The 26,866-nt window shown below is 37.2% G+C and overlaps 1 protein-coding gene across 1 annotated transcript in view; it reads right to left on the bottom strand.

Annotated features, from left to right (window-relative positions):
* The window catches only part of LOC149198083 (LEAF RUST 10 DISEASE-RESISTANCE LOCUS RECEPTOR-LIKE PROTEIN KINASE-like 2.1), a 116,882-nt gene that overhangs the window by 24,766 nt on the left and 65,250 nt on the right, over positions 1–26,866 (bottom strand). The window contains exons 2-4 of the mRNA XM_089408917.1: positions 6,295–7,035; positions 5,577–5,600; positions 4,454–5,461 (exon numbers count right to left, since the gene is read on the bottom strand). Of these exons, the coding sequence (XP_089265043.1) occupies positions 4,454–5,461; positions 5,577–5,600; positions 6,295–7,035 (1,773 nt within the window). The remainder of the gene's footprint in view (positions 1–4,453; positions 5,462–5,576; positions 5,601–6,294; positions 7,036–26,866) is intronic.

Raw genomic sequence — 26,866 nt, 5'->3', positions numbered from 1 at the left:
ACCAAAGGGACGAAAACTTGTTAGATGCAAATGGGTTTACAGAACCAAGTATGGACCAGATGGGAAAGTTGATAAACATAAAGCTCGTCTTGTTGCTAAAGGTTTTTCACAGGTTGAAGGCATTGACTACACTGAAACCTTCTCCCCTGTTGCCAAAATGAACTCTATCCGTCTTGTTCTTTCCCTTGCTGCCTCGTTCAAATGGGAAGTCCATCAGATGGATGTTAAATCTGCCTTCTTGCATGGGGACTTGCATGAAGAAATCTACATGGAACAACCCATTGGCTTCATAAAAACAGACTCCAGCCTTGTATGTCGGCTTAAGAAATCCCTTTATGGTCTCAAGCAAGCTCCTCGAGCTTGGTATGCCAAAATGGATAGCTTTCTTTTAGAATCTGGAATTCTAGGTGTCATTCTTACAATACTGTTTACACCAAGCAAGTGGGCAAGTCTCTTATCATTCTTGTTCTTTATGTTGATGATCTTATCCTTACCGGTAGTGATCCCAACCTTATAAACCATGTGAATTCTAGCCTTAAAAAGAAGTTTGAAATGACAGACTTAGGACACTTACATTATTTTCTCGGTCTTCAAGTCTTGCAATCCAAGGAAGGTATTTCCCTTTCTCAGTCCAAGTATGCTGTGATATTCTACGCCACTTTCACATGGAAGACTGTAAGCCAGCCCCTTCTCCCTTTCAGTCTGGAGTCAAACTTTCAGTCACTTGTACTTCTCCTGAAGTTGATGCTACCTTATACCGTCAACTTGCAGGAAAACTTTTGTATCTAACCCATACTCGTCCTGACCTTTCCTTTGCTTTTGGCCTTGTTGCTCGGTTTATGCAAAACCCACGTGAAAGTCATTAGAAAGCAGCTAAAAGAATACTTCGTTATGTTCGAGGTACAGTTCAGTTTGGGATTCATTACAGTGCTGAAGCAGCTCCTCTATTGGTTGGTTTCACTGATTCTGATTGGGCTCGTGACCCTGATGATCGGAAGTCTACTGCCGGTTATGTGTTCACTCTTGGTTCAGGACCTATTACATGGGCTTGTAAGAAACACGCTGCCATTTCTCTTTCATCAGCAGAAGTAGAGTATCGTGGTGCCGTAGAAGCTAGTAAGGAAGCCTTGTGGCTTCGTCAGATCCTGTCAGAGTTTGGCTTTCCGCAGCAGCATCCGACTACACTTTGGTGTGATAATCAAAGTGCCATTCAACTATGCAAAAATCCAGTCCAACATCAGCGCAGCAAACACATTGAACTACACATGCACTTCATCAGAAAGCTCATTCACGACCATGTTCTTGAAGTGCAATATTGTTCAACAGATGATCAAGTTGCAGACATCTTCACAAAGGCTCTCACAGAGGTGAAGTTCACTAAACTTCGATTTATGGTTGGAGTTCAGGAAGTTGTCGCTAAGGGGGGATAGGCTCTAGTGCCTCCTTCCTTCTCCTATTGTGTCATATTTGTAAATCCTTCAATCCTATCCCAAGTTGTTCTTAAGGGGGGATGTTAGGATATTCCGACACATAGGAAATAGTTAAGTACAACTTGGTCTAGTATAGAGTTAGGTATAGAGTTAGGAAAAGTGTGTTTCTTTACCGTTGTACATTTTGTAACTTACAATCCGACGGTCATGATATGTAGTGATCCGACGGTTCATTCTCTCCTCGGTATTACCGACACTTGATCCGTGGCTTGACACCCGATTGGTCCATGATTTCTATTTAAAGCGCATGGAGGGTCATTTGTAGGGTAATCCGTGCATGAGAGAAGCATATGTAAATTTTCATTCTTTTATTAATAAATTGCTTGAAGTGGCCGCGTTGGCTCAGGCCGTGGACTGTTTCCCTCTTTGAGGGTTTTAACCACGTCAAAAATACTGGTGTATTGATCTGCGATCTGGTTGTGAGCGGTGTCCTTTGTTGTTCTGTCTGAGGAACTTACCCTGTAAATTCCTACATGCATGTAGAGAAGAAAAGTATTCCTTTGAAGAAGCCATATGATGTGAAGCTCTTGAATTGATGATCCATTCTTGTGGTGTAGAATGAAGGGAAATCAAAGAATGACCATTACTCCTTATTTCTGGTCGCTTTTCCTCTGTCTTATTCTTGGCACTCTTTGGAATGTGATGACTAATATTATTTTGCTGAAGAGTCTTTGCCATCATATCAATAGTCTTCTTCATGCAATAGGATTCAAGATGATAACCTCTATTACAATAAAGATATTTGGAGTTTTCTTTCTTTCCCTTCTTACCCTTGGAGCTGGAAGAATCATCTGGAGGTTTTGGATTTCCTCCCTTTCTTGGATCTCGATCTCTTGCCTTTCCTTTTCCTTTTGATTTTCGATTTAGTTTCGAGTTGGAATTTCCTTTCTCATGCATGTGCATTTGGAGGCTTTAATGAACCCATTTTGATGAGCTTATCTTGCTCATGAATGAGAGACTCAATAAATGCATCAAGTTTAGATATTTTCCATTTATCTCCAGCTGTAAGTCTAACTGTATGAAATGTAGAAACAAAAACAACATATTCAGGGCCTAAACTAGAAAAAAATAGAAATGATCAATTGACCTTCCTGTTTGGATTTATCGATTCCGCAATCATGTAATTGTAGAAGCAAATATTTGAATTTCGTAAAGAAATCTTGAATGTTCTCAAAGTTGTTTGGATTTAAGGAATTTAGCTCATTTTTGAGAATATGAGCCCACATCTCATCTTACTCTCCAAATAAATTCTCTAAGATTGTCCAGACCTCATTCGGAGTGTGGCATGTGTCCAGATGGAAACACAATGTCGAAGATATGGACAACAATAGAAGACCAAAATCCTCGTCCATCCCTTTGAAGTATTTGGATTTTTCAATGGCGAAATCTGGTTCGACTTCCATATTCATAACTATTTGATACAATCCTTTGCCTCTGAGGTGAAGCAAAATCTCTGGATTCCATTGGAAGTAGTTATACAGAGTAAGAATATCTGAAGAAAAGAACTCCATTCTTTCACGCGTAGTTGTAGCAACAACTGTGGCAGTTCTTCAATATTTTTAACCTGCAAATCAAATCTTCGAAAAATTTCAAATTCTTTGATCTTCAAACCTGCAAAATACTGTTCACACACCTTCTCCAAACTCGTGTAACTCCAATGCCATGTAAAATTATTAGAGCACAAATACAGATCTAGCTGAAGAATAATTGCACAAACTTGCAAGAAATTGAAAAAGAAAATTGGAATCGAGAATGAATTTGATTACTCAATATTTGTTTGAAAATCAATACATAAAACAACTAAGTTAAGCTTAGTTGTACATGCAATTACTATGGATAATTAAAGCTAACTGAAGCTAATTGTGCTTTATGTTCTGTTAATGTGCACATACACCACATGCAAGCCCTCGAGTTAATTAACTAAAGTCAAATGCACACCACATGTAGGCACTCGAGTTAACTAACTAAAGCCAAATGCACATCACATGCAATAACTAGAGTTGAACTGAAACAAATTAAAACTAATTAGATACATGTACACCAAAAATTAAAACGTAACCATGGCCCATATAAACGTTCTTTCGTGTAAGTGTTGGGATATAAAGTCATTTTGACCACTATGTGAATGAATATCCATTGACTATTCACTCATACAATTCATTAAAAATATGAGCTATGAGAAGGCACAGTCACCATGGTTATTTCCTATATAAAATTATAAAAAAAAAAATACAAAAAAGTGGTATGTCCGAAATTTGTGAGAGTGTACTCTTCCAAGAAAGAGTCGTTATATTTGAGTGTACTCTTCCGAGAAAGAGATCGACACCGTTCTCATGTTTGAAGTTTGAAATATATTCCTTCCTGGATGTTGAATATCCCGTTATTGTTTTATTCGAATTTGAGATGGAGAATAAACTGGGCTATATACATTCATTTTTCATAGTTGAATCATTATGACATCCACACAACATTCACATGAAGAAAGAATTTTTTTTTGGTTCAGACTAGGACTTGTACTAACTTTCTTTTCAACAAATCAAAACAAAGGTGTGAATACACACGTTTTCCCGATTGCAGTTCTTCTTGTATAAAGAAGATTAAAGAACCAAATAAGATATATGTTTCATAGTAATTAAGAAATAAAAGTTTTTTAACCCATTATAAATATGGAAGTCATATACTTCTACATTCTAAAACACTTAACAATAATATTCTTATATGAGAGCTAATAAATCCATACACTTGAAAGCTCTGAAAGCCCAACAACAATATCCTTATGTGAGAGCAAAGAAATGGCAAGGGCGGCAAATGACAGTTTGAAGATCCTAACTCTTACACGGAAATCTACAATCTAATCGAACAAGATTCGTCAATGGAAGATAATAAAGACAAAGAAGGAATTTCAGGTGCAGGCGCGGAGCACTTGAAGGCAGAGGGAGGATTGGCCACATCGTCTCCATTACCTTCAATCATTTGAACAACCTTGCTCATACAAGGACGATCTATGTAGTTGTATTGGATACACCATAGGCCAACTTTGATGAGACTTCTAGCCTTCTCCACATCCTCTGCGTCCCTTTTTCCTTCTGTCAATGTTGTCCCCAACTCCCCACTATCAAGCATCTTGAAGGCCCACTGAGGAAAGTAAAACTGACTGGAATGGCTGACGTTCTCATCAAAGTTTTTTCTTCCCCCAACTATCTCTAGCAAAAGCATTCCGAAACTATAGACATCTGATTTATCCGTAAGAAGACCCAAATCTCTGTTAAACACCTCTGGCGCAGCATAACCCGGTGTCCCTCTAGCAACAGTCATAGATATATGGTCATCTCCCTTGCCACAAAGTTTTGCCAAACCAAAATCAGAAACCTTTGGTCTGAACTCAGCGTCCAGCAAGATGTTGTGAGGTTTGATATCGAAATGTACGATGCGCTGGTCACAATCTTCATGTAAATATGCAATTCCACGAGCCGCACCCAGAGCAATCAAATACAATTGTTTGAACCCTAAGACTTGCTCCTGTTTTTTTTCCTCAAATATAAACTTCTCCAGAGACCCATTAACCATGTACTCATATACCAGGGCGCTGGTAAGGTTTTCATAGCAAAACCCCAACAGCCGGACCAAATTGACATGATGGATGCGTCCAATGGTGGCCACTTCATTCATGAATTGGGTCTCGCTGTGCCTATTCCGATCAAGAAGCTTAACAGCCACTAGAGTGCCGTTCAGGAGCTTTCCTTTATACACCAAACCGAAACCCCCTTCTCCCAACTTTTCTACAAAGTTGTTGGTCATCCTTTTGAGTTCATCGAAGGAATATCTGGTTGGCATTTCATAAGCATACTCCTCTAGGAATTTCTCTACCTTTGAAATAGCATAGGGATGAGATTTTCTCCTCTTGCGGGCATAGTACGTGAAGAGAACCGCTGCTATCGCTGCTGCCAGAAGAGCTCCTCCAACGAAGCAACCTGCGGTGGAACGAAGTACAAAATGTTATCCAGGAAACAGAAAATGAAAACAAAACATAAATTCATTTTGGCTGATCGACGAAATACTAAAATAAGAAGAAATAAAACAATTTACCTGTTATAATGGCTGATCGACGACCTGTAAAGAAGCCATAACAACTATCATAAGTAATGGGGAAGTATCGTAAGTAAAGGAGGAGGATCTGTTAAAAATAATCTCTCCTTAGTTAATCTAGTTGGACAAGTTATTTTTACAAAGATATTTTCAAGTATGGAATATTTTTAGAAAAATTATGTAAATCGATACCTCTAAAAGCAATTAATATTAAACATTTTTATTTATTTATTGTAAAGTCTAATGAAAGATGAGAAGCACGTGCAATGTTATTGATTTGTTGTAAATTCTAATTAATGATGAAACGAACATGCAATATTGTTAAGTGAAAGTGAAAGTGAATGATGAAAAGGACATGCAAAATTGTAAAGTCTAAAGCCTATTTGAATGATGAAAAGGGCTTGCAATGTTCTTTATGTTTCCAATTGGTTACATTCCTGTATCTATCTATTCATCAGTATAGACATCTTCATCTATTTATAAGTGTGTAATGAATATCTTCATCCTAATTATTGATTTTGGAAATATTTTAGAATTTTATATCAGTGGTTTGACTTTGTTTTCCAAAGAAATCCACAATAAACATAAATTCAAGGTAACTGAAACTAGTAACTCCATGTACCGTTGAAAAAACTAGTAAACTAATAAACTAGGAAACTCAAAGTAACTGAACTAGTAATTGCATGTACTGTTGAAAAGAGTTGAGAATAGAGCATACCGTCGCTGCGGCATTTATCTGATTGAGGCCCATCCTTGCAGTAGCAGACGAACGGCGCAGTTGAAGCCGAAGTGTTGTAACCACATATCCCTCCGCTTGCTTCGCATGAAATAAACATTTCATATCTCTGTCTATCACTGATAACCCAATCCGCCTTTCCCACCTCAATAAGTAATTTTTCCATAGAACATGCCTGAATAGAATGGCCAGGATCGGAGAAAGCGTAATAGACATGGCTGCTGCCACATTGCGAGAGCAAACCTCCTGTGGATTCGAATGCATCCCCACACTTGTACACGTAGAGAGTCCGGTTCTCTTTACCCGTAATTTTGATGGCGGCGTCTGCAGATTGTGAAGAGGGTATCTCCATATTGATGGGATCAGTTACAAATTGGCAGCTCTCGCCTTTGACAATAAGGATGGGATCATCAAAGCTTAAGATTGTGTAACGCTGGCCATCAATGGCGATTACTGGAGTTGAGTTGTTCACACAGTCGATCTGAAAAGCAGGGAGACCACATCCACGCTTTCCTACACCGAAAGGATACGTGACGTCTGTATTCCCACATTGACTACTATTTATGCAATACTCATATTGCGGATTCAAGCATACCGAGCAGGGAAGTATAGAGGCACAGTATGCAGTTATGATAAGGGAGAAAAAGAATCGTAGAGACATGAAGGGATGAAATCGAGGAATATACAAAAATATCATGGCGTAGTTAGAAACCAAATTGATGCCTGAAATGCAAAACAAAAAAAAATTGACAATCTTACTTCAAAATTGACCAAATAAATGAAGATTTCATCCAAAACGGGGATGAATTCATGGAAAACATTATTCCACCTAACATTAAAAAAGTTAGATCATAGTAAAACTCAACCGATCTTAAGATCTGTGCAAAATAAGAAAGATACCTTCACTACAAAATTAGATTACTGCAACACAAATGCAAATTGGATGATCTCCTGGATGAAAGTGAAGCAGAGATGGTGTTAGAAATGAGAGAGAGCGCCTATAAATTCGGACGAAATCAATTCGATTTTGTAAACGACAAAAACAAACTCAAATAGTTTAATTTTCTTCCACTCGCCCCACACTTTCCAAGTCCAAGGAAATCACCTGTAGATTTGGACACGAAATAGTTTATTAATCATGTCAGCGTACAAGTTTGAAAAAAAAAATAGAGTAGAAGATGCCGTGATTTTCTATTGGAAGTGTTGCTGGATTTCTTCTTAACGCGGTGCTCAGAAATTTTATTTTATTATGGTTATTGTCTTTTTCCTTTGAAAAAAAAATAAGAAGACTACAGACTCTAACAGCGAATTTCGTGGATGCTACAGCTTGTTGACTATGGAAGAGCCAATGCCAAAATCTGGTTATCTAATACTCATAAATCTGGTTATATAAAGGTACGAAGAGCTCAAATTGCTCTGACATATTCCTTTCTTCTTCATATAAAAAGAATTCTAAGTATTTAATTTATTCCGTACGTGGTAGGTTTGACACTGATCTATGCATTTACTTGAAAATTATTTTTGCATAACATTTTAGTGGCATGTTAGAAGTAATGGAGAAAGTTAAACTTAAATTATTGTTATGATGATAATAGCATTGAGACTCTAATCTTAGACCTCAAATCCTAATATCTAGGGAGTGGTTGAAACCATCTGATTAGTGTGAAAGCCTATATATTTGAAACTCATCTGACTCAATGGAATAGGGCGTGTATGAATGTTTGTACATTCTCTAGGTATCTCACCTGGAGAGCCATTTAGTTAATATATTCACTTTTTAACATGGTATAAGAGCTGCAGCGTTGTCGATCCTGTACGTTGAGTGAAGGGTGCGACTGAAGCGAAATCACCGCGTAGTTTGGGTGGAAAAACGCGACGATCACACTGTAACACTTCTCATGGGTTTCATTTTAAAAACTTGGTGTGAGTTTAGGTGGAACGTCGCGACTCCGTGCTGAATAGTTGCGACAAACTTCGCGAATCCTTGGTGGATAATGGCGCCAACCTTGTCAGAAGAAAAAAATTGTTGCTACGTGTTTCGTTGTGTGTGGTGCGCTGAGTGCCTTGGAAAAGGCCACGTGCTTGAGGCCATGCATTCAGCGCAGTGGAGGAGGATTGCCGTGGTAGAAGCCGGATCTCTGTAGTGAGGAGGCCGGATCTCTGCTTTTTGTCTGCAAGCTGTGAGGAGATCGACAACAACGTGGATCAGACCTGCGCGTAGTGGGCTGAGAGAGGCGCAGCGTGAGGCCGCTTGGAGTAGCCCGACTACCTGCGTGACATCGTAATAACACTTGTTGGGGATCAACTGCTTGGTGAGGAGGACCCCAGTGGAGGGACATCTGCGGAGGCGTGGTGAGAGCGCGCAGTGTGGTGGCACCGCCTGGACTGCCGTGGTGGAGGTCATTGATCTGCGGACTGCTGTGGAGAGCACATGAGAGGGCGAATTGCCATGGAGACCTGGTGGATTGGAGTGGACAGGTCGTGGATCGTTGTCGTTGTTGCTGTAAGATTGGCAGAGATAGAATCGGTGGCATGGTATGGTTGTTGTTGTAATGGTCACTTGGGGTAGCTGTAATTTCATGCCCAAGCGTTGAATACAAGAGCAATACGATTGCCTGAGGCGATTCTCTTGCTCTGCATCGATTCCATCGATTCTGGAAGGGCTAGATCTGTCGATTTGGGATCTGGTGATATACCATCCCTCGCCCAATCCATGGATTCTGCAAGAGCCGGATTCCTCGTCTTGGCGTCTGGAAAGCATTTTTTTGCACGCTTGAGAGGTGAATTAGAAAGTTATTGGTGCGTCGAATTTAAAATTGGAGATTGGCAGCAGTGTGGATCTGTTTTGCTTGTAGTGTGGAATTCTGTGGAGGCATGCAGAAGGCTGCAAAATCGTCGGAGGCTGCATAGTGTTTGGATAGAAACGATCCGGTATTGCTATGAGCGTCATCTAGCAGATTTGGAAATTTTTTATTGTGTGAGAATCTTAGAAATTGTAGGTTGTGGAGATCCCAAAACCAATTAGGCAAATTTTCTTCTAAGTTATTATATGCCAGAATGAAAATGTGAAAGTTCTTGCCGATTTGAACCCATCTTCAGAAATATGTGAAATTGCTAATTACATACATCAAAATTAGATATTAATAGTGTTTCTAGTTTGTGAAAGGTCGTTTTGTTGCTCGTCGCTAGGGTCGAGGGCACTGAAACCTAAGTGGCACAGAAGCCACAGTCTACAAAGTTCTACAGTTGAAAAGCTACCAAAGGGAGAAGTTTCCCACCTACGTGGTAACGGGGTTGTTGGAGCTCGTTAGAGGACCATGTGGAGTCGAAAAGAAATCTCGAAGCAAGATAAAGAGAGATAAGCTAGACTTTAAAAACATGTCTATATTTTCAGATATTTTTAATTCTAATGATGATTTTTTTCTCATGTGGGCATTTGGGATTAACATGGGTAGTATGTTCGAGTCAGAAGAAATTTTAGAAAAACAATGTGGTTTTGTTGATGACCACGAGAATCAAGAGGCATAGTCTGTTGTGCAAAATCCTGAGATTGAAGACACACAAGCTGATCTTCAGGAAGGGCGTAAAGAGGAACAAAGTGTTGAAGATCAATTGGATGAGCCACATGTCGCTAATTGCAAAGACATGGTAGAAGAAGACAAAGCTGGAGAGAATTTAAATTGTGATGATCTCATTAATATTTCTATGTGTGCAGACGTTACATCAATGAATGATGAAGACATCATTGCTGACGTTCAGATGGCTAACACCAAAAATAGTGAGAGGGAAAATTCTCCTATCTAGCGCATCATAATCTTGAGAAGGGCGAGAATAAAAATTCAAGCTTTCCATCACTGAGGAAGAAATGAAGTGAAGATACATCACTACCTCATGGCGAGGAAAGTGAAAATGAAGCTTCATCCACACATGAACAAGCATGGACTCTCAAGCAAAAAGACCAAAATGAAAACCTCTGTTACCAAGTTTTTCATGTTTTAATTGTAAGCTTAGCTGAGACTAGATCAACAGGCGTATGTTATTGTTCAGTACCCTTTCTCCATTAAGAGGGAGTGTTGGAAGTAATGGAGAAAGTTAAACTTAAATTATTGTTATGATAATGATAAGATTGAGACTCTAATTTTAAACCTCAGATCCTAATATCTAGAGAGTGGTTGAAACCAACCTGTTGGTGTAAAAGTCTATATATTTGAGGCTCATCCGACTCAATGGAATAGGGCATGTATGAGTGTTTGTACACTCTCCAGGGATCTCACCTGGAAAGACATTTAATTAATATATTCACTTTTTATAATGGCAACCCTTATCTCAATTGCAGATTCCCTGAAGGGTCCACCATCCCTATTACCTTTTATATAGAAAGACGTTAGCATTATTCCCAGAGTTGTTTATGGTTGAAAAACTTTTCACCCCGAAACCTCTCTGTACAAATCCAGGGCGGAGCAAATACAAGTTATTTATATTTTTTGATGCAGCCGAACCTAGTTGGAAATGGTCGTTTCAACGCTTTTTAATGTTGAGTGAAGGTATTACACGGCGTGAGTTTCAATAAAATTGTGTATCTCATAATAACCTGACCAGTCCATCTCGAAAAATAAATAGAACATGGTAAAAATATTTAAGTTATTAATTTTTTTTTAATATAAAATGTATTAATGGTATTTACCAAAAAAAAATATTTGCAGATGCGAAAATTAATAAAATTACTTTTAATATAAAATTAATAAAGATATATATATATATATATATATATATATATATATATATATAAATGAGTAAATAAAAAAATATAAATAGGTAAATAAAATTTATATATGAAATAATGACAATTGTTGTGATAATTTTGTCATTTTTAATAATAAAAAAGTGTAATGCTTTCTATATCTATATATATATATATATATATATATATATATATATATATATATATATATATATATATATATATATATATATATATATATATATATAGATATAGATATTCTTCGCATATATTCTTCGGTGAAAGAGTTAAAAACATACTCTATATATTCTTTGCATATATTCTTCATTCTGCGGGCTGCGGTGGGCACGAGTGATTTGCAGTTAGGTTTGCTGATATCAGGTGCACACATTCCTTATCTTTTTCTTTTTCTAATACATATTTTCTCATATAATTTCAAGTATGAATATTTCACCACAGTTACCAACGATTACCAAGGGCAGACCTAGCACAGTTACTCTACAAGGCCTTTATGAGTATATAGAGTCTTTAGAGAAACGTAGAGAAGAAAGAGAAGTCAAGCTACAAAAAGAGTTAGAAGCCATGCTGGAAAATAAATTTGCATCTCTTGAAGGCATGATCCAAAAACAAATAGAAAATAAAATAGAACTACTGGAGAATAAAATGGAGGCAATGAAGACTAGATTGCAAGTTATAGAAAAACAAAACTAAGATACTAACCAACCATCTCAGCAAGGAGATGCTGATACTTTAGAGAGTCTTAAAATGAAAGACATGATTAAAGAACTAGAAGAAAAATTTAATAGCCGCCTCACCCTAAATAATGTGGTAGATAAGTTATATATCAAACCAATTAAAGATGAAATAAAAAAATTAATAGAATTAGACCACGAACGTAACAAAAGAGACTTGAACCTTATAATCTTCAGTTTAAAAGAGGAAGTAGATGAGGATACTTTAGCCTTAGCCCAGACAGAATTACATAATAGATTACAAATTGAAACAGTGTGTCTCACAGAAGCAACAAGATTGGGGAAATTAACCGAGAATAAAGGAATACTAATCCGCATAAAGGTGAGCTCCACTGATCATAAGCACGACATACTTAGTAAAACCTCAAGTCTAAAAGGAATGGGAATATTCATAAATGAAGATCTCGTTCCAGAAGATCAAGCAGAATTAAGAAAGGAGGTTCAAAAGGTAAAAGAAGCTAGAAATGAAGGAAAATGGGTAATAATCAGAAATAAAAAAGCCTTTATTCGAGATAGAAACCAAAAAGATAGTAATCAATAGCAATTAAACATGCTTCGAATCATTTCTTGGAACTGTCGGGGCTTCCCATGGAACAAAGGCCTCAAGCTAAGTTGGATTTCAAATGATGTTGATATTATTTTGCTTGTTGAAACTTGGGAGCACGAAGAATCTAAGGTCCCTAACATAGATGGCTTTACGCTATGGTCTACCTGGAACAAGCGATCCTCCTGTAGAGGCATTGGGGGAATAGCTTGTTACATTAAGAAGAACATCTCCCCCCATGTTAGGATTTATAAAAATGACCCTCACAACCAATATAGTTGGATAGAGATTAGAGACATTAATAATAAAAAGTCCTACATAGCAATATGTTATTCCCCCCGATCAATTCTAACTTCTATAAGAAGAAGAATCTAGATAAAACTAACCCTTAAAATGGTTTAGAGAATGATATTTCTAGCCTAAGGAATGACAGTAATATCCTTTTAATAGGTGACTTTAATGCTCGAACTTCAAACAACCAAGCTATTATTCTAATCAACTATTCCAACCCTAATCCTCTTTGGTTAAACGAAGACCCTACTCTGGCTAGCAGGTATAAAAGGAGCTTTGAAGACCTCGGGGAAAATTTGTTTGGTTCGGAGCTAGTCAAGCTCTGTAGTGCTCAAGATCTCATAATTTGCAACGGTCTAAAGAAGTGGCCCAATTCCAGCAAGATGACCTGCATCCATGGACTTGGTAGCAGCGTGGTAGACTACGTTATTTCCGATCTCCCATTATACAACGAAATAATAAATTTTGACATCTTAAACGACCACAAACCCGACTCTGATCATAAGCTTTTACTTATAACTCTCAATTTTGTCATGCATAGAGTTCCCATAGAAAATAATAATTACAGCCAAAAGAACTTAATATTTGATAGAAATAAAAATTATCTCTTTCTAAATGAATTAAAAACTAATTTGCTTCCTTTATCTAGTATACACAACATAGAAGACCTCTATCATAATATTACTACAACCCTCTCATATTCTCTTAACAAGTTCTTAATTGAAGTTTCAAATAATAAAATAAATAGCAAAACCAATCCATGGTATGACAAAGATTGTAAAAGTGCGAGGAGAGAAATTAAGGAAGCTGTTGATGAATCTCTTAAAATGGACGAGATAAAAATATACAAATCCCTAACTAAAAGGAAAAAGAGGCAGTACATTCGTCAAAGACAGGAGAATCTCTTACACCTCTCTAGGGTAGCTCCTAAGAAATTTTGGAGGCAGATTTTGACTAGGAAGACTAAGGATAATAATAAAATTGCTCTTAACGATTGGAATTCCTATCTTAAAAAGCTTTATGAATCTCCAAATGTCATGGATAATTTGGAAACCCTGCTCACAACGAAAAAAAATTTCTCTTTACAAGACATTAAGTTTGGGGTTAATCGCCTTGCTAATGGGAAAGCTAAGGACATTCAAGGTTACCAGGTGGAAATCTTAAAAATTGGAGGTCCTGTCCTCATCCCCCACATCCACAAGCTTTTCAATCAAGCGGTCAAGCAAGGGTTCCCTAAACCTTGGACTGAGAGCCTCATTATCCCTATTTTTAAAAGTGGGGATACAAATAACCCCTCTAATTATCAGACAATTATGATCAGCCCTCTCTTAGCCAAGTTATATGGTAGTATTCTGGAAAAGAAGTTAAGCATATGGCTTGAAAGTGAAGGTAAGCAGGCTAAAGGCCAAGCAGGTTTCAGAAGGAATCACTCAACAACATACCACCTTGTTGCTCTTAGGATCATTGCGGAGGAATGTCGTAATGATAAATCCAATTTGTTTTGTTTCTTTGTGTACTTTAGAAAGGCTTTCGATACAATTCCTAGATACAACCTTTGATATAGGTTAGTAGAGCTAAAGGTTCCTCTTGAGTTGCGAGCTGCTGCTATAAGGTTATACGAGAATGTAATTGCCAAGCTAAAGAGCAATGAGGGGTGGTCGAAAGATATTAAGTGTAACATCGGAGTTAAACAAGGTTGTCCCCTCTCCCCTACCCTCTTTGGCATTTACATCGATAAGCTCGAAGGCTATTTAGAGGAAGCAGGATGTGATGGCACGATCTTAGCTGGGATAGTCGTTATCCTTCTTCTCTATGCTGGCGATATTGTTCTTTTGGCAAGGTGCCCATCTGATCTTGATAATCAACTCAAGCTTCTTAAGGATTTCTACTCTACCATGGGTATGACTGTTAACACTGACAAAACAAAAGTTATGATTATCAAATCCAAGGACACTTACGCTAATTTTATGTATGACAATAATAACTTGGAGGAAGTGTATTCTTACAAGTACCTAGGAATTGATATCCATCACAAGCTCAACTGGAACCATAGCATTGAGAAAAGGATTAATGGGGGGTGGAAAGCTTATTTTGGTCTTGAAACTAATTGTAAAACAACAAACCTCATAATGTGGGATAAAAAGAAGTTCCTCTTTGAAACTTTAGTCACTCATGTTATCTTATATGGCTGTGAGGTTTGGGGTTGCAGCATCTCCAGAGAATCATGGAGAAAGATTGAGCAAATCCAGAAGCGTTTTATAACTTATAACCTGAAAATTAAAAGTAATACACCCTATCCTATTCTCCTTATAGAAGCAGGTCTTTCCCCTATTGAGAGCCTAGCTATGCTTAGGTTTCTGTTGTACAAGCACAAACTCAATAACATAGACGATCATAGACTTCCTAAGCTAGCTTTAAATTCCAGCCAAAACCACCTAAAGCTCAATCGAGGGTGGCATAAAGACACAAGGGCCTGGTTAAACTATTGGGAGATCAATGAGAATGATGCATTGCAAAACATAAATAACATTAAAGATATTGTTACTTCTAAGTTCAAAGAAAAATTGTGGTGTGAGAAAGATTTAGCGGCTAAAAGAAATTAAGTTATTATAAGAAGGTCATCAACCCCACCCTAGAAGATCAAAAGTATCTCTCTATTTTAACTAGCTCAAAGAAGAAAATTAATATAGCAAAGATTAGAATGAATTCTCATGAGCTCCATAGTGAAACAGGTCGTTGGGTAGTTCCTAAAACACCATGGATGGAAAGGATCTGCCATATATGTGAGAATAGGAGCATCGAGGATGAAAACCACTTCCTCTTAGAGTGCCCTGCGTACAACCACATTATATCTCAGTTTCACAATCTTTATTACAATACTGACCTTCCTAGCCTTTTACAATGTCAAAATTATAGTGAGCTCGGGAGGCTTCTCTCCAAGCTTTTTGAGCATATGAATAAAATCTTAAATCAAAATAAATAATTTGTGTCCGATAGATAATTATTTGGTCTCCGCGGACGTTAACCATCATCATCATCATCATCATCATAAATTTAAATAATCATCTGTTATTAAATATAAAAGAAATATTTAAATATTTAAATTTATAATATGTATGTTGATTTAGTGAAAATTACTATATTTAAAAGATATATTGTTAAATAAAAATTATTTTGATTTATTTGTAACATGTATTAAATAATTGTATTTGATGTAATAGTGATAGTTGATTTGATATAAATTGCAGATTATATATATATATATATATATATATATATATATATAATTGAGAGATAAATTAAAAATAATATAATATTTAAAAATTACTAAATTAATTATATCTTTTAAAACTTATGGTATTATGATACCCTTGTAGTTTTGAACCTATGATTTCTTAGGAGGAAACACATACTCTTAACCATTACCCCCTATGGCTTTGAACCTATGTCCTCTTAGGAGAAAACACATACTCTTAACCATTAGGCCCACTCAAGTTGTATACATATGTATATTTTGAAAGATGTATGATTAAATAAATATTGAAACAAAATTAAAGGGGAAAAAATAAGTTATTTATAAGATGAATCAGTACATTCCTATTGATCTCCAGTAATATCTTTTTACTTGGTAATCTTTCTTTTACCTTTTCAAGGGTAAGGTTTATATGTTTTTATGAGACATTTACTAAGGTATAATTGATAATGTTTTTGTGTTTTTGAGTACAGTGGGAGATTTGATTAATTAGTAATGTCTTTATATAAGATTTGTTAAGATATATGTTGAAAATAGCAACAAGAAATGCTAAAAGTAGAATTGCTAAAAATAGCACTGCTATAAATAGCAGTTAAGCCAGTGTTGATCTTAGCAACAATGAATGGAAAAATGGAAGTGCTAAAAATAATATTCTATAAATAGCATTTCGGGATACCTTCTTATTTTATTCAGTCCCTATACTAAAATAGTGAAGTAAAATTCGAATTTGATCTTAACAGCTGTTTGTAAATTAATTAATTAATTCATCTTGAGTTAATTAGTTAAGGAAAATAAAACTTGAAGTCTATGTGGGGACATGCAACAGTTTCTCCATTAATTGAGGAATTTATCCATCAATTAAAGAGATAAGAGTGACTTGTAATATTGAGTTGTAATTAGTTGACTTAGTTAACTAAGACAAGTCCAGTTAGATTAATTCAAACTATTTGTTGAATTAATGTAAGTTCAATTAGTTAATTCTTGCATGCATGTAACTACTACACTTCAGATAACTGAGTATTCTCTCATAAATAACTCATGCATGTCAATTTAGTCAGAGACCCAGTTGAGATCAAATGGAGGGGCAGTGTACTATCAGTTGCTAGAATATTCCATTGTGAATATTCCTTGCATGCAGAAGGAATTCTTTCCTTCAGGATTGCGCAATTAGATTAGAGGTTACAGTGAGTGTGATGAGGCCAATTCATACATGTGACATCATTGGACCCCAAGAAAAATTGCGCAAGGAAATAGAAGGCTTGGAGGGCTTGAGGAGGACATATACAGTGTCTATTTAGTCTATGAGTTGTATTGTTTGATTGGAGAGAGAGCAAGATAGCTTGAGAGTTGATTCTTTTTGTAACTTGAACAAGATTTCCATTTGTATGATAATACAGAGTTGGGGTTTTAGGTTGAGGCTTTCCCCATGATATTTCTTCTGTGTTATGTGTGATTTATTTCTCATTCTCAGTTATATGTGTTCTCTTGATCTTGCTCATATTCGATTAAATTTCCGCAAAGATTGTTGTAGAAGTAGATCTTGTATTGAGTTTTAGTTTATTACATAATTTGTTGATCTATAATGGGAATTTCTACAATATAATCTAGTGTAATGGTTTTAACAACTTTTTAAAACTGGAGAATTACCAACACATGAGAGTATTTTTCCAAAAATTGCAACTATGAGATTATGAAATTATAGAACTTCATGAATATGAGTAATTTTATGTGAATATAAAGGTTTATTAATATTACATTTTAGATATGATGAGGTTTATATAATTAAGGAATGGAGGATAAAGGAATTTGGAAACTTATTTACAAGGGAAAGGAAATATATATATATATATATATATATATATATATATATATATATATATATATATATATATATATATGACCAATAAATAGTTATAATTTATGGGCAAAGACATTTTAGTAATTATTTTATGTACTATTTTTCTTTTATACTTGTCCTAGTAATAAAATATTTCGATAAGGTTAATGAAAGTAACAACCTCGTGATCATGGCATAATTCGCAAACACAATTCTAGTTTATATGAATGATGGGTTCAAATGTAAAATGGATTCGAGATGATTGTTGAACCTAACTCCTAATTAATGGTTATTGGATTGTCTTATTTTGAGGACATTGCATCTTGAAGATGAAAAGAATAGTGATAAAAGTCTCACTATGGACATTAATAAAATACCATTAGATATGAAGTAATATACAATCACATAATATGCTAAACTGGCTGACGTAACATGTGAAAGTAAAGAAGACACTAGCCATTTAGGCAAGATGTGGAGATGAGCAATAAATCGTCATGGATATTCCATTGGAGCAATTCATCACAATATATCTGATAAAATATTGAAACCTTTATTGTGAATGTTAATTCCTTTTAGAACTTAGATTCTTTATTTATTGTTTGTGTGCTTAAAAATAAATTAGCTAAAATGCGAGCAATATAGAATGAAAAGAAATACACATACCAACCAAAATAGACACAAATTTTGCCCTCAGAAACCCTTATGGGAGAAAACCTAGTTAGAAGGTGAGGTTGTTTTTCTCTCTATTCTCTAGTATGAAAAAACATATAGATACAAAGAAAGAGGTACTATCTATTGAGTTACCTAAGACCTGTGGCTTGTAAAGTTGCTACAAAATCTTAACTCCCTTTGTTTTTCTCTTTAACTTCCCACACCTAGTTGTTTTGCTAAAATATGGAAAAAAAATACAATAGCATCGAGTGGAACCCCTACTCCTCCTAGTGTCCTAGTATTTAACATAACCCAATAAATAACTATGGGTAAGGCTTGACTCCCTCAAGCCTCAACTATAGTTACAATTTTAGACCTTCTAGTGTCTTTTTGAAAGTCCACACATGGCTAGCCCCATATGCATGAGCAACAAGGGATGACATGAAATCCACTTGTACCATGGTGGTTGATACGATAGATCAACTTGCAAGAGGCATAAATTTTACATATGAACTTCTAGCACTAGAGGGTCTTGCACAAGTAAGATTTTTTTGACCCCAAAAAAATTGTTAAATGCCTCGAAATGACTCTGGAAGGTCTTAGACCTTAATTTTTCAAACTAGGATCCATTGATAAAAATGACCCTACAAGTTGATTCCTTTAATTCTTCCACTCTGAAAGCATTGAGATAGATGACAAATAATATAATAATCCAATACCAAACATGAGAAATGGTATTGCAATTCCTTAAAGTACATGTGATGAAGTTAAAATTAGAAGAAACTTACCCTTCAAATGATAGTGAACCTATGAGAAGATAGAAAAATAAGTATAAAGAAATGAGGGTCTTAAGAAATGAATGATGATAACCTATTGCAGTGCTCATAACCATTATCAATCTAGAATGATGAGATGAACATAAAATAGTAATAAATAAATACATAAAGTGAATATGTGGAAGTTTCTCAAACAAGTGTGAGAAATAAGCCAAAACATGATGCAAGCTTTTAGAATTAAGGAATAATCATGATGAAATAACTTAGCACTCTAGTGATATCTTGTAAATGAATAACCATGAGGCAAGTGGTTATAAAATCACATAAGTCATTTGTGGCAAATGAAATAAACTATGTAGACTAATGAGCAAACACCTAGCATGAAGTGTATGAAGGAATGTTGCAAGAAATTCTATAATGAGATCTTGAGAAGGATTATGCATAATTGAAAAAATAAGTGAGAATTGAATAAGGGCACTAGCATGAGAATGATGGCCCCAAAAGTGGAAATGGGGCCATTAGGAACACATTCCCATAGGAATGCATACATGTTCCTAGGCATCTAGGCTTGACAATGCCTCAACTACCAACCAGGATGCATGATCCAAATAGAAAGAGGTGTCTACCCATGGTATTGAATGATGTAAATAAGGCACCAAGAATATTATAAATAATGAGCCTCACCTTGCAAAAAGACAGATTGGTCCACCGTGATGTAATGATCCAAATTTTATCTCATTTAATAAATGGTTTTCTTGAATAGTTTTCTTTCCTTCCACATGTTGGATGTATTTAGTACGTACTTTAATTCAATTTTTTTTCAAGATTAGTTTATTGGAAAATTTTCATTCCCAAAACCCCCCCTCCCCCCCCACCCACTTCTCTCAGTATTCAAGGTTCTTGGATCATAGCCCCAAACATTTCAATTAGTGGTATCAGAGCCAAGTTACAATTCCATGGAAATCATGGTTTTATAAGGGTTTCTAGGATGGATCTGTCAGCTTCCTGCCATTGTTGGCTTAATGGGGCCTGACCTAGGTTCAGAATTGTTTTCACCAACCAATAAAACCCTAACTGCTCACCCTTTTGGAAGAAACCTACATAGCACGGTTGTAGTCTGACCTGAAGCAGTATTAGGGGATGCTAGAACCAGGTTTCGGCATCCAGAGACAATGTGATAAGCGGTTTTAATCTCTTGTAGCTCAGATCTGCCTTCACGCAGAACAATATCCTTCTAGGGCTCGTTACTGCAACTCTAAGAAAACTGCTTCTAGACCCTCACGAAGGTCTGTAATCAGGCTTTATAGACTTTAAGGAAGTAGTCTATCTACTTTCGTACACTAATCAATAACCCTAGATCTGCCTTTGCGCAAATCTATCAATTCACCAAAAATCACCACAGAATTAACCCTTAACTTCGCGAACACATATAATTACTTAAGACATGCATAAATATGATAGATTCATTAGATTCACGCAACATTTGTAAATTTTTCCATAGAAATCATATTATAAAGAAATAGATTATAACATAAACAAAATTGACAATAATACTAAGATGCACAATATTTCTTCAAAAGCAGTCCTTATTAAGCTTCAACGTTTATATTATAGACTTCTTTACCCTGCACACTCAGCTGCAGGGGTTTGCGCACACAGCTACAGACTTACCAGGGCCTCCTGCGCACTCAGCTATAGGAGCCTTCCCCTTTCACCTAAGTATAGGAAGCAGAGCCTTCCTGCCTTAGCACTTGCCCAAAACAGTTTCTATCTTGACTTACGTTTTCTTCGCTACCTCTTAAACTTGCTATGACTCAACTATATATATCTTTCTTCAATAGAATACCATGGTTTTCGGACCATGGGTGAGTCTCAAAATCGACCTATTTACTTATCCAAACAAGGGGCTAAAACCCCTTTGACTCCTATCTAGTTGCGCACTCTGCATCCACATTTCACGGAGACTTTACATCTTTACAAAACTTTTACAAAAATTGGGTTAACTAAAACTGACCCTAGGGACCCTATCCCAATAGGCCCCCAACACAAATATGGTGACTCGCCCTTGACTCACTCAGATGGCTTTTGTACTTTGTGATGGAGCTCACTGAAATCTTGCTTCAAGACTTCCAGTTCCATGATGCCTTGTACTGCTGCCTATTGTACCTCTTCGACCAGCTTTTCTATACTTGGTCCCTCTAATGCCACACTCATGGTCCTCTGAGTCTGCTATAATGCTTTCAGCTTCTCTTGTATGGTCTAAGCAATCTAGATGGCCTTCTCTATCCAAGGTTGAAGCTGAGCCTTCAAAACTAATTCTTTTTGCTGCAATTCCTAAACCTGTGTCTGTAGCAGCTTTCCTTCTAGTAGGTGCACAAAGCATTGGACTAGCACCAATGTGCATGTAGTCACCCTCATTTCGTCATATTTCTACTGGGCCTTGCAAATTTTTGTAGGTAATTTTTGCAGGGTTGGGCCCTCCTGCAAAGTATCCCATAACTCCATGGTGTGGTTAAAAAGGAAGTCGCAACCTTTAATTATTGTGTCCATAGTAGCCATGTGCTCCTTAATGGTTGCGCCACATTGCTCCCGAGCCTCTAGCAAAGTAGTGGGCTGCAACTTCAGCGACAGCTTTGATATCTTCATTTGAAAATTAAAGGTAACCCTGCTGATCTCATCCTTTGATGCGCGTACTGCAACAGCCAATTTTCTTACTTTTGCTGAAACTGCGACATCCTCTGGGATGTTCAATTCTGGAACTGTCTTGCAGGCCTACTCTATGGATGTCTTCAGGCTCTGACTTCATGTTTACAGATCCTCCTTTTCCCTCAGTGCCTGATATTTCTCTGCGAGCATCTACTCATTATTGACTTTGAGCTTACTTATGAGTATGAGGGCACGCTACTCCTTGATCCTTATCTCATCTGAGACCCCTTGATGCAAGACATTGAGAGTCTGAAATGGGAGCGTGGCCAATTAACTCCCATTTCGTTCATTGTACTCAACAAGGCGCGGTCCTCATTTGACTCTGTGTGAACAGACCCTTTGGGTAGAGGTATGAATCTAAGATCTAGAGTCCGTTCTAGTTCTGTTGCTGCTCCACTTCCTTGCACCAAGCTTGCTTGCACCCCACTCGCTTGCCCAATGCTCGCTTGAATCCTGCCAATCCGGATCTACAGCTCACGCAGATCCCTTTGGACACTCGCTAGTTTCTGCACATATTGTTGCTCGAACTGTTGCCACAACTTTGTTGTTGTGTCTCTGACTTTGTTACCAATCTCGTTGATATCCCCCTCCATCAAGACCATTGGGTCAATGTGCGTCTACTTATCTAAGTTATGCTTCTTGTGTTTCCTAACAACATGCTCCTTTCCGTGCTTCTTCAAGGTGAAGGGAGTGCTCTGTCCCTCACCACCTCCTCTTTCATGGCTTGAGAGCTCATGTTCAGTTGTGTGTTGCAAAGTCGATCCTTCGACTTCTTCTGTGTCTCGGCGTTCTTTCTTAGCATGTTCTTTGGCAGCTTGCTCTTTTTCAGTGTATTCCTTTGAAGAATGTTCCTTTTCCGTGGCTCCCTTGTTAATGACTTCTCTCTTATTTTTCTTAGCCAGAGCTCATGCGGCCTTCTGAGCTACTTTCTTACGCTTCTAAGCAATGGTTGACTACGCAGCAAATATCTCTGCACCTTTGCTTGTACCTACACCAAAATCTGTGGGTTTGCACCACTTTGTTGGCCAACTCCCCATGATCTCGTGCACGTCCATCTCATATACCAAATATGGCATCTTGTGCCATAGGTGCTTTGGGTACTTTCACGCCCTAATTGAAACATTGTGGAAATTGACCTTGAACTCTGCGAAGGTTGTCAATTGCTCGAACAAGGTTGGGGACAACCTTGGCCTCTAACTGATAACCGTTCGAAGGTCCATCTCCATCAAGATCCATAAAATTTTCGACTCCTTGATCCTTTCTGAATCCTTTGTGGCCTACAATGAAGTGAAATTCATGTCTTTTGGTAAATCTTCCACCTACAGAGGAAACTGGCTATCCTCCGGCAACTTCCATGCTCCTAATACAATTGACAGTAAAAGCCACACAGAATGGAATGACTTTGTCTCTTCCTGAGCTTCACCACAGTTCATGAGGAACTCCTTGCACAGATATTTCACCCAACTGTATTGAACTCCCTTCGTGCACTGGGCATCTAATGATACTACCAGTGCCAGAATTTCGACCCTGCAGCACTTCCTCATGATTTTTCCTGCAAGAATCTAGGTGATGAACTGCACCGCCTGGTCTTGAATGGAGTGGATAGAATTTCCGTGCGACTTCTTAATGAGGCCATATTCCACCTTCATCTTATCCGCTAACTCTTTTTCTCCACTCTTCCCTCCAAACTCCTTGGCAGGGTCCGCCCCTTTGTAGGGCAGTGTTGTGATCCAATGAATTAACATGTCAATGATTGGAATCGGCTCCACAAGCCATAATAACCCATCGTGCACAAGGGCAAGGAGCTGGCGCACACACACCGTGTTGATAGTGAACCTATGAAAATGTGGCATGTAGAGCATGTGCAACAACCCCGCCTACTATTTTGGAGAATTTAGCATCTACAAATAAATACTAATTCAATAGACAAGTAGTTGTTCCTAGAACAATAGTTTAAAGTGTTTTAGACTTTCCCTATAAGCAATAGATAAGAAGAGAGGATAGAAGGCCTACCTGTAGTTCCACTTTCCTCTCGTCTCCCTTGTATCAATTCCGTCGCTCCTTCCCATACTTAATCCACTTGAAAAGTACCCTGTCAACACAACAAAAGATGAAAACCGATCAAAGCATACGATCCATTGAATATAAATGAAAGGAATCAGAAGCAATTCATACATATAAGCATTATGAAAGAACACATCATATGGAAAAAGGTTCAAACACTTTATTAGATAGAAGAAGGAATTACAACCATCAATGTCTGATTCAAATTCATTCCTCCAGCTTGGATCCCATCCACATCACATCAAAAGCAAGACAAGCTTGTGGCATCAGAACATTTGCTCCAAAGTCAAGTCTCATAGCAACATTATGTCCTTACAATTCAACATAATCCAACCCCTGATCACTTAGATGAGTGGTCAATTATAGGAAGATGAAGGAGGTTTTGTCATTAATGGTGACATTGAATGGCTTTCCATACTTAGAATTAGTTCCATGGAGGAAGGGGTGAGAGGATAGGATGCTCCTTAACTCATTCCACATCCATTTTCGAGCTCATAGGAGTTGATAAGATAGGGAAACCTAGATGACTCCAAAAGATAAGAATATTCCCCAAACCCTATGTGAATTTCGCTCATTCTCACCCAATGCAGGTGAAAGGAAGCCTAAGTGCTCTATAGAGCACCTTGGCAGTGGACTTAACTACTCTATAGTGCACCTTCATAAGGGTTTACCTACACTCGTCCCTCTAGAGGCAATTTTTGGATGTCTTCAAGTCATGAAACTCTCTGGGAAGGAGGCATTCAAAGGGTTGACTTGTTTAGGGTGTGAAACAAATGAATTTAGGGTTTGATGAGTCCTAAAATATGGATCTAAATGTTGGGATTTGATGTGTCCAAATGGATCTATAATAGTTGCCCCCTAAAGCATGAAGTCAGAAAAATGTCGATTTCGAATGAAATGCTTTACGATGTGATGAGGAGGTATCGAAGTGGAAGGTGACCTGCATCAATTATAATACATATATCATGATATTTGATTTTACATGAATTGTTGAGGGAAGACATACCCATGCTCATCTCATAAACTTTCATTACATGTACATAAACAATCGTCTACAAATATAGGCCCATGATTGGAATGACTATCAATGTAAAGCCATTGTACATATGATTTAGTACCCCTGATATCGTAGCCTAGATGGATGAAACTAGATCCGGGGTCTTCAATCTCGTTCAACCATTCACTCAAGTACGAGTCTAAACATTTGAATATGTGATCTGAAGTCGAACATGGGAAGACACCATTTGATTACCAGCCGATGATCTAAGTTGTTAACAGATGCAAGAGAAATCACCGATAATGTTAATGATCCTCAAGGTACTGCAGTACATTCTGCATGGTGTGAATGGATGATTTTATGTCGAACATCATACAAAGTCTTTTGGTCAAAGGCCATTGATGTATGCCTATCGCCGAAAGCGAGAAACCTACTATTGATGCATGCAAGCCTCAAGGTATTGAATGGGTGTTTCTAAGTCAACTTCTTGGATAATGAGTTGATGTCAACAAGAAGCAACTCGTCGCAGGAGGGCCTTGATGTATCCCACATCAATGACATGAAACGAGTGTAGTGATTTTAGAGATGGAATTTGACTAACGACACAAAGTTCAAGAATGGCGGTCAATTAAATGAAGGTTTATGGTATTGCAAAAGATGGATTTTGACTGGATGACTTCTCTTGAACATGTCGGCAACACTAAAGTGAATTGGTAGCATTGACCCAAAACAAAGCAATGGATGGTATGATAGACCAACAGTGTGATAACCATCAAGCTAATAACCCAACCCAGATAGTCACAGTGATGGAGTGAAAGTGTCATGTTCAAGAGTGACCTGCTACCATAAAGTGGTTTTCCCCTTTTTCCATTTTCCCCAGTCATTGCTGACCAGTACCTCTTTATTTTTATCAAGCTTGAGGAGGATAACATATACTTGTTTTATAATTTCACCCTTTGGGCGAATCCATCGCTATTTGATGTTTTAACGAGTCTAGCGAAGGTGAAACTTGGTCTTGTCTAGATGGACAAGTTTGTCACGATTTGATGTTTTAACAAGTTTAACGACAAAGATAACTCGGTCCTTTTCATGTTTAGAGAGTTTGAAAATGTACTAAAAGAAAACTCCACAAGTTATTTTTCGTAAATTAATCTCTCAAGTTTTAAAAAGCGTAAAATAATACAAGAGAGATATCGTTTTTGATCCATTAATGAGCTGGAAAGGACAAGCGCTCGACAATATTTTCATGTTTAGAGAGTCTGAAAAGAGCTTAAAGAGGACTCCAAGGGGGTTTCTTTTTCGTTTTTAACAAAGCTTGAAAAAGAGATAAAAGTGTGGTTTGTGGTCAAAAGTACAACTTACAATTGAGCACGTTGAATTCTACAAATGAGTTGTAAAACCTGCTCAAAACATCACCAAATGGATTAAAAATATATGTTTCATACGAAAAAAGTAGGCAAATACTAATGTTTAATCGATCAATTAACATGAAATAAACATAAAATAAGTTTTTACCATATCATTTTTACCATTTGGAACTTACCATTCATTTTTGTGCTCTGAGCTTAGTTTTTACCTCAAACTTCACCGGCTGATTGTGAAAGATTCTGCAGACCATTTCTTGAGCTATTCGGACCAGGTTGGAACTAAACCTCTCTACTTTATTTTCAAACCATTATTTTGTCATTTCATGCAAGTTTTAGGGTTTTTTGGGGCCCTCGGGGTTTCATTTTTTTTCCCTGGTATCAGCGCAGGCTTTCACATTGAAAACTACGCTGAAGAGCACTTGGATAGAAGGCTAGATGCTCTTCAGTGCACTATCTCTATGCCTGGGCTACGCTGGGCGCATTTCCCAAGTTTGTTTTAGCTATTTGCTCCAAAATTTTCCCTATTTTTTGCATGGAAAGGATCTGAATTTAGCTTATGATTGTGTTTCAGGATT

The sequence above is a fragment of the Pinus tabuliformis genome, chromosome 2_2 (genome assembly GCF_031772625.1).
Source record: "Pinus tabuliformis cultivar Carrire ecotype Pingquan chromosome 2_2, CPIR1, whole genome shotgun sequence".
Taxonomy (NCBI): Eukaryota; Viridiplantae; Streptophyta; class Pinopsida; order Pinales; family Pinaceae; genus Pinus; species Pinus tabuliformis.
The sequence above is the reverse complement of the archived record's forward strand: the minus strand, read 5'-3'. Positions and strand labels throughout refer to the sequence as shown.